The sequence below is a fragment of the Arachis ipaensis genome, chromosome B06 (genome assembly GCF_000816755.2).
Source record: "Arachis ipaensis cultivar K30076 chromosome B06, Araip1.1, whole genome shotgun sequence".
In the NCBI taxonomy this organism is placed as follows: domain Eukaryota; kingdom Viridiplantae; phylum Streptophyta; class Magnoliopsida; order Fabales; family Fabaceae; genus Arachis; species Arachis ipaensis.
In genome coordinates, this window is record NC_029790.2 from 5,870,122 (window position 1) to 5,878,239 (window position 8,118).

At 35.5% G+C, this 8,118-nt stretch overlaps 1 protein-coding gene across 1 annotated transcript in view; it reads right to left on the reverse strand.

The window, feature by feature from the left end:
- Nucleotides 2,039–8,118, reverse strand: part of LOC107645553 (ferredoxin-dependent glutamate synthase, chloroplastic) — a 17,413-nt gene continuing 11,333 nt past the window's right edge. The window contains exons 17-33 of the mRNA XM_016349608.2: nucleotides 8,018–8,114; nucleotides 7,816–7,931; nucleotides 7,532–7,729; nucleotides 7,278–7,388; nucleotides 6,004–6,243; nucleotides 5,823–5,921; nucleotides 5,613–5,708; nucleotides 5,320–5,517; nucleotides 5,158–5,232; nucleotides 4,887–5,015; nucleotides 4,695–4,793; nucleotides 4,048–4,190; nucleotides 3,864–3,957; nucleotides 3,400–3,638; nucleotides 3,194–3,272; nucleotides 2,763–2,846; nucleotides 2,039–2,618 (exon numbers count right to left, since the gene is read on the reverse strand). Of these exons, the coding sequence (XP_016205094.1) occupies nucleotides 2,451–2,618; nucleotides 2,763–2,846; nucleotides 3,194–3,272; nucleotides 3,400–3,638; nucleotides 3,864–3,957; nucleotides 4,048–4,190; nucleotides 4,695–4,793; nucleotides 4,887–5,015; nucleotides 5,158–5,232; nucleotides 5,320–5,517; nucleotides 5,613–5,708; nucleotides 5,823–5,921; nucleotides 6,004–6,243; nucleotides 7,278–7,388; nucleotides 7,532–7,729; nucleotides 7,816–7,931; nucleotides 8,018–8,114 (2,265 nt within the window). The 3' untranslated portion in view covers nucleotides 2,039–2,450. The remainder of the gene's footprint in view (nucleotides 2,619–2,762; nucleotides 2,847–3,193; nucleotides 3,273–3,399; nucleotides 3,639–3,863; nucleotides 3,958–4,047; nucleotides 4,191–4,694; nucleotides 4,794–4,886; nucleotides 5,016–5,157; nucleotides 5,233–5,319; nucleotides 5,518–5,612; nucleotides 5,709–5,822; nucleotides 5,922–6,003; nucleotides 6,244–7,277; nucleotides 7,389–7,531; nucleotides 7,730–7,815; nucleotides 7,932–8,017; nucleotides 8,115–8,118) is intronic.

The following is an 8,118-nucleotide window of genomic DNA, read 5'->3' on the forward strand; positions in this document are numbered from 1 at the left end:
AAAAAATCCAAAACAGCCCTGACAATTACTTCGAAAGACAACGAGATCCTTAATAAAAAAAATAACATTTTCGGCCCTGATTTTTATTTTTATGGGACTGATTAGTCCTTGTACAAAAAAAAGAATGTTTTATTTTTTTGGTACATGGATTCATCAGTCTCATAAAAATAAAAATGAGTAGAAAATGATATTTTTTTTTTGTTAAGAACTCCGTTGTTCTTCTTTTGAAATAATTATTAGGAGTCGGGTTGAGTATTTACTCTAAAAAAAATATGGATAAATATTTTTATAAAATATCTTCTAAATTTTTACCATTTATGTTAATTTTTATGGACATTCCATTAGCCAGTATCAAATTTTAAACTCTTAATTGATATACTCACATATGATTGAATATTGATCCTTCTTTCTTGAAAAAAGAGAGAAAGAAATGCTTGCGATTAAAGATTTGTTAGGTTGGTGTAGTAAAAGTTTATTATAATCGTTTGGTAAAATTATAGGTATGAAAGTCTCAAAATTGGGCATGTGATAATGACAATTCATAATGCAAGTTTCTCAATTCTTATTTGGCTAATGTGACCATGTATCATTTTTCACGTTTTTGGTTCATTAGGTGAAACTTTAAAATTAAAAATTTAAGAATGTAAGTTTTCACCTAGATGAACTAGGAAGCTTCGTGCATTCGAACAAATTTGAGAATTAGGTGATGAATGGCAATTTGGACTAACAAAAACAAGTATTGAACAAAAGATTGTTATATAGAGACAAAAACCAGGATACAAAATATAAATACAGGAATCACTGTACTTGAAACGTGGAGTGGGATACATTAACACGGATAATGAATCAGAAATTTTAATAATTTGAAGATTTACGTGTCAGCACATCATTATTCATATAGCACGCTACTCCATGTCAGCATTAAAATGTAAATGTGACTCGTGCTCTTCATCAGTTAGTCTATTCATAATAAAACTAAAATGATTTGAATGTTTGTAGATCAATGAACGAATGGTACCAACTCCAATTTATGATACTCTGATGAGCGCCTAAACGATGATGACTTTCGGACACCAAAATTGTACTGCAATATAGAAACAAAAAAGGTTCAATTCACACATCATAAATAACCATTCAGGCAAATATAGAATGTGCACCTGAGCCATCAGGATACCACATTTATTTTGTCACATGGACCACTTATTCTTTCTTTCCAAATCATTCCAACAGGACCACCATCACACTATTAAATATTAATCGTGCTTCTTGATATTTAATACTGTTTTTAGTATAACAAAAAAATCAGGGTATAAGGATAGAGACTTTTATTTGTTTATTTTTGGCTCTGTGATACAGACTTTTAATTTATGAGATTTTGAGAAATGCTCTTTTAGTTGCTTTGAATTATACTTTCTTAAAGCTAAGTGGACTAAACTCTGCTTGATAAGCGTCTCTTGAAATTTACAATTATTTTTTGTTTTAGATTAAACCGTCCTCAATCCTATACGTTACAATATCACAAACTTAAACATACTACACACTCGGGCATGCAATATTTAAGAATTTGCATCCACTATTTAGCCTCAGTCAAGTTTTGAATCCAGATATAGCATTTTAAGAGGCACCAAAATTTGTCACTAAACAATTTCTTATCACACTAAATAGAATCAGCTATATAGATCAAACAACAATAAATCCTATCATATATTATATCTATAATAGAATTATTTATGCGTAAATCTCTTTTAATCACATCATAAATTGAAATTTACAACACATTTGAAAAAACATTTACAGTGCTACTGTTCAGGAAAGCTACTTACATGCCTCGTGTAAGTAATGCAATAGAATGTGATATTTGCTACGGACTTATTACTTAAGTAGCATTTTAGTGGGTGACTTGTAAGTATTAGTTTTGTAAACACTGAAGGCCTGTCCTAACCTAGTAGGATAATCCATGTCAAACCTAATTAAAAAGATGGGGGTGTAATGCAGAGTATAACAATATAGCGTGCAGAAACAATCACAAGTTCACAACTACGTGAATATGGACGCGTTTCAATAATTCACGCTAAAATAATAATTTTTCATTTGATCAGATGATAACAGCCCCAACTAATTTATTGTTACCACTCACAAAAAGTCCCAATCAGATTCGAAACAGCTGCATTTTATTTACAATTTTCTTTCTTGCAAATGCCTATACAAAAGCGCTGAAGTAGGTTAAGGCCGACGCTTCATATTGATTCATATGGGGGTGGCCTCAATGCAAATATGATGAGAATGAAATGCAGCCACTTGGTTCCAAGGAATGATTTATGTCGTATTTTGTCACCATTTTCCAGTCTGAGTGATAGCCTCTTCGACTTCTGTACAAAGCAGGGATGCCATTGCAGCGGCTCCACAGTCCCGTGTAAATCGATGTAAGCATTGCATACATCGTTGATAATCTACGCAGACTGCAAAGAAGTGGTGACCTGCTCTGCAGAAGATGTTTCGTACTTGGGATTGGCCTCAGGGGTGTCTTCTTCGCTAGGTGGAACCAATTGCCAGAATAGTTGTAAATACTTGTCCCAGTCCTTCAGAATAACTGCACCTTTGTTGCTACCGGTTTTTTCCTTCACAAACAAGAGGTTTAAAAAATTTCATTTGTGCATATCAAATAATATAAAATGGATAAAATATCTGCATAAAATTTTGCCTATGTGAGGGTTGCACATGCAATGTGTAAAAGTTATCGTGCATGTAAAGAAGGGGCTTACAACATGGGCTTCAATTAGACTTTTCAGCTGCATCTGCCCCACAGGTGCTGAGACTCTCTGGATTTTCACAATTTCTTTATTTACCTGTAAATAGTATACGATATAAGCATCGAGAAAAGTAAAATAGAAATTATGTTTTTACTCAAAATGTAGAAAATGCTCCCAGACCAGAGAGATTTAAACCAAATTATCCATTTCTTATGTCTGGGGAAGTGAGGGAATCAAAATCCATAAAACAAGAAAAGGGAATATAAACAGTCCATGCATGCACTTGTGTGATAAAAATAGAAAATGGTATCAAGATAGAATGGGATGAGCATAATTGAAATTAAACATCTGAATTGGCAGAATAAGTTGGACGTGCGTTATATCTTTTGTAAATGTGTGGAGAAACAATTGATTTTATCTTTAGACAGGCCACAGGCTCAAACCTTGGGTATAAGAGTATCGTCCTCATCAAGAATGTAAGCCAACCCTCCAGTCATTCCAGCAGCTACATTTCTCCCCACTCTGTCAAGATAAACATGTGAAGATTCAGTTTAATTTTAGTTCAATTCCTTCTATTTGAACTACAGAGAACACAGGGCTGAGAATGAGGGGAAGAATGGTACAACTTCAATATGGAAATGTTACTCACTTTCCGAGGACAACAACACAGCCACCGGTCATGTACTCGCAGCAATGATCTCCTGTGCCTTCAACCACAGCTTCAGCAAGTGAGTTTCTCACAGCAAATCTCTCCCCAGCCTTCCCTTTAACAAAGACCTGCCCACCTGTGGCCCCATACAAGCAAGTGTTCCCCACAATAGCTGCGTCTTCGGGTTGAAACCCTGTCTTTTCAACTGGAGTGACAACCAACTCCCCTCCAGCCATGCCCTGGCAACAGCAGCTAAAAATATCAGGACACGGTATGCTAAAAGTTGAGTATCTAACAAAAATGTTCAGCATAGCTACTATAAGTCTATAACACAAGCATCCATTTCGCTCACTACAATGATGAATGGGTGCATTAAACCAGGATAACTTCATATTCCCAAATTAGTTATATTTCGCATAAATAATATCATCCAATCCAAGGACAGAAGAGAATAAAAATGATACCTTCCCCACATAATCATTAGCCTCTCCTATCAGGCGAATGTTCATTCCGGGTGTCAAAAAGCACCCAAATGACTGTCCGGCACTTCCAGTAAATCTGGCAGCATGGAGATAAAAGATTGAACTTTGCTTTAAATATGTCCAGATTTAAGATATTAGATACCAAGCTCCAAACGAGAAATCTTACGTTATATTCAGTTGTCCAGCAAAACCAGTGTCACCATACTTCTTTGCAATGCTACCAGCTAACCGCCCACAAACAGCACGATCAACGTTGTATATGTTTATGGTCTTACTAACTACTTTCTCATTTTTTATGGCATCTGCAATCTGCACACAAGACATTGTTACAGAAGACTCGTCTACAACATTTCCCATTTCATTCCACAAGTCATTGAAAAATTTGTACGGAAAGTGAATTAGGATTTTTGTATTTTATTTTCTATTTTTTTCAGTTCAACACTTCATGCTCATAATATTGCATCTAATTAAACATTTTTTTAACAAATTGAATTATTTATTAGGATAGACAAATAATTGAAATGTTTTTTTTCTCTCAAATATATATAAACATTTTACAAGAGTTAAGGAATTAAGAACAATGAAATCAACATCCAAAGAAAGAGGCAAGATATAAAGCATAAATATTGTCTTTAAAAAAAATTCACAAAAATTCTCCTAACCCCCATGGCCCACAATGTACCCACTCTCTTGTTGAATATTAACTGAAAAATAAATTAGAACTAGGTATACAATATACAATTTTTTTTCTCACCATCAAAATAAAATATTTTCATTACCAACACCTATAACGATAAGTGTTTATACTTTTACCTCTGGATCAGCTAGCAAGACATCATCCAGAACAGGGCCATTAGTATGAGCCTCCTGATTCCTAATTGTTGTACTGCTCCATTTAGGCAACCCCACACTCTGAAAATAAACAATCCATTACACACAAGATAGAGAAGCAGCTATTTATTTAACTGATAAAAGCAAAGAAAGGAAAAAAGTGGCAGTACATACAGAGAGGAGATAATTTAGGTCTAGATGTTGAGTTTTCACTAGAGATATGTCTCTTGGTTGCAACAACTCTGTCCGGCCAATTACATCATCTAATTTCTCATACCCAAGCTGTGCCAATATGCCTCTTACCTGGCCAAATAGTAACATTTATCAGAACCAAGAAGAGGAAAACACCACTTCATCCAAACTTCAATGGCGCATGAAATTATAATCAGTAACAACAAAGTGACATTAAGAAGAATATGGAAGTATCAACAGCAACCACAAGTACCTCCTCAGCAACATACAAAAAGTAGTTGACAAGATCACCAGGAACACCAGGAAAGCGTGCACGCAACTCTTCCCTCTGAAATGTAATGAGTAGAAGTCTCATGAGATAAGAGCGAAGAGTAATCATACCGTAAAACATATAATCACAAATAATTTTCAAAACCTGACTGGCAACACCAACTGGACAATTATTGGTGTGGCAAATACGGGCCATAACACAACCAGTAGCAATCATTGCCACTGAACCAAATCCATATTCATCAGCACCCATTACTGCTGCCATCATGACATCAACTCCACTTCGAAATCCTCCATCAACTCTGAGAATTACCCTTTCCCTGAGTCCATTTTCAATGAGTGTCTGAAAATAGAGCAGTCCACAAGAAAACATTTCATAACTTCCAATAATAGAGAATCACAAATTGATATTACACAGTTCCATGATTCAATTGTAACCTGGTGAGATTCTGTAAGACCAAGTTCCCAAGGACCACCAGCATGCTTGATGGAACTTATAGGGCTTGCTCCTGTTCCACCATCATGCCCTGAAATCTGCAAGTCAATCACATCATCATACACTATACTCCACAAAGAATCGCAAATAAATATATAAGAATGTTGTTGATGTGGATCATAAATTTATAAATGAAAGGTCACAGTAGATACCTGGATAATATCGGCATTGCCCTTGGCGACCCCAGATGCAACAGTACCAATTCCAGCTTCCGCCACCAGTTTTACAGAAACCTTGGCCTTAGGATTCACCTGTTCAACCAAATTATGATGGAAATTTGTGCTCAAGAAATACATGATTTTAGCAAGTAAATAAAACACACACAGGAGTTACCTGATGAAGATCAAAGATCAACTGAGCAAGGTCCTCAATAGAATAAATGTCATGATGAGGAGGTGGAGAGATAAGCGGAACCCCTGGTTTGGAATTTCTCAACCTAGCAATATACATGCTAACTTTTTTCCCAGGCAATTGTCCACCTTCCCCAGGCTTTGCACCTTGGGCAATCTTGATTTCTAATTGATCAGCATTTGCCAAGAATGTTGGGGTAACACCAAACCTTCCTGAAGCAACCTGAAGAGAATGCAATATATTATTATATTTTAGCATATAACTACTCCCTGCCACAATGTCTGGACAAATAGAATTGTTAGCTGACCAATGTTAGATTATATACATCCTACACCAAGATGATTGCCGGTTATGGAAATTAAACTTGCACTCTTGAACTAAAAACTAACTAGGGACACGAATTTAGAGCAGAATGAATATTTATTTAGTATATCAATGATATATCACACTTCTAAGATCATGATTTATGTCAGTAAAGGTTCCTTCAAGCATCTGGATTCTTATGATATAATGCCACAGGAAGGTCATCACATGTTGGTAGCATCAGAATGTCTAGTTCTTCTAGAATAACCCAAAATTATTTGCGATTCTTAAGTTTGAAACATTTACCTTCTCATCTCCGAAGGATATTGAAACAATTGCTTAAGTTTTACAGTGGAGAAGAGAAGACTACCCTCTTATTGTGATGATCTTTTCCTTTTCTTGCATTTTTCTCCCTGGAGGCTAATATCCACAAGTAACAATTTTATTTTTTTAATTCTAGGATCTGGTAAGTATGGATGGCAGAAAGAGGAGCAATTAGTTATAGTTATAGTTTCGTTTTGAGTTTTCTTTTGAAGGGAGGGAGCCTAGAGAGACTTGGATTGAGTCGTGTGACCTCAAGATCACATATTCAAGCTGTGGAATTATCCAATGATGCTTGCGTTAGGTTAGGTTGCCTACGCGGCAAAGTTTGCACTACCTCATGACCAACAAATTACACTCATAAAATTGCAAGACATCATCTGAGCAAATCAGATCACGGTTTTTAATTTGGTCCATTTAATGCAAACGTTCTTGGGAAGATCTAAACTTTCAGTATTTTATAAATTGTTTATGGTTAATAGGTATTCTGACCAAAGATAGAAAACAGCCTATGGATCAAAATAATCTATCCGAAGAAGTTTCTGACATCCAAAATAAATAGCACTTTACTTTATGTCCTCCATTGACATAGTTAATGAAAGTATTTTTTTGAAAATTTTCAGAACAATGACCTGCTTGATAGCACTGGTAGCAGTATCCCCATTCTGAAGACCTTTAAGATGTGGAAGAGTTGGAGAGTAACCATCGACAACATCCGTAAGTGGTTTCCAGCGAATAGGATCCTGAATGCAATATATGGAAATATCAAATTGTAGTGCAAGTCAATAAGATTTTATGGACGTAAACAAAAGAAAATTCAGTTTCTTTATATTCCATATGAATGCATATATATAAAACTGGTTTTATTGGAAGCAAATTGTATTACCTCACCACCTTCCCCTGAATTTGATTTTCCACCTAATCTGTTCATTGCAATTGCAATTGCTTCATGAGTTTCTCTTGAAATAGCTCCAAGAGACATCCCACCAGTGCAGAACCGTTGCACAATAGCTGAAGCAGGTTCAACCTTCCCTACAGGTATTGGAGCTCGATCACTTTTGAACTCAAGAAGATCACGAAGAACCTGCAATAAAAAAACAGAGATCTCAAATAACATTTTGGGTAATAAAATGCAAGATAAAGGCAGAAACTAGGATCTTTAAGACTCACATTCACAGGTCGGTTAGCCAAATGCTGCTGATAAACTGAAAAGGCACTTTGACTTTTTTGACGAACAGCTTTGTGGAGCAACTTTGACATCTCTGGGTTATTTGCATGATACTCCCCTTCAAAAATATATATCATAGTCAGTCATTTTTTATGTATCCAAAATAATCACTTAAATACAATTTCATTGATCAGTAAAGCATACCTCCCGGTCTGAACTGAATAAATCCAAAATTTTCCAATCTTTTGGCCGTATCTTCAGAAAATGCCTTCACCCAGAAAGACAGAGTCTCTCTCGCTAACTGC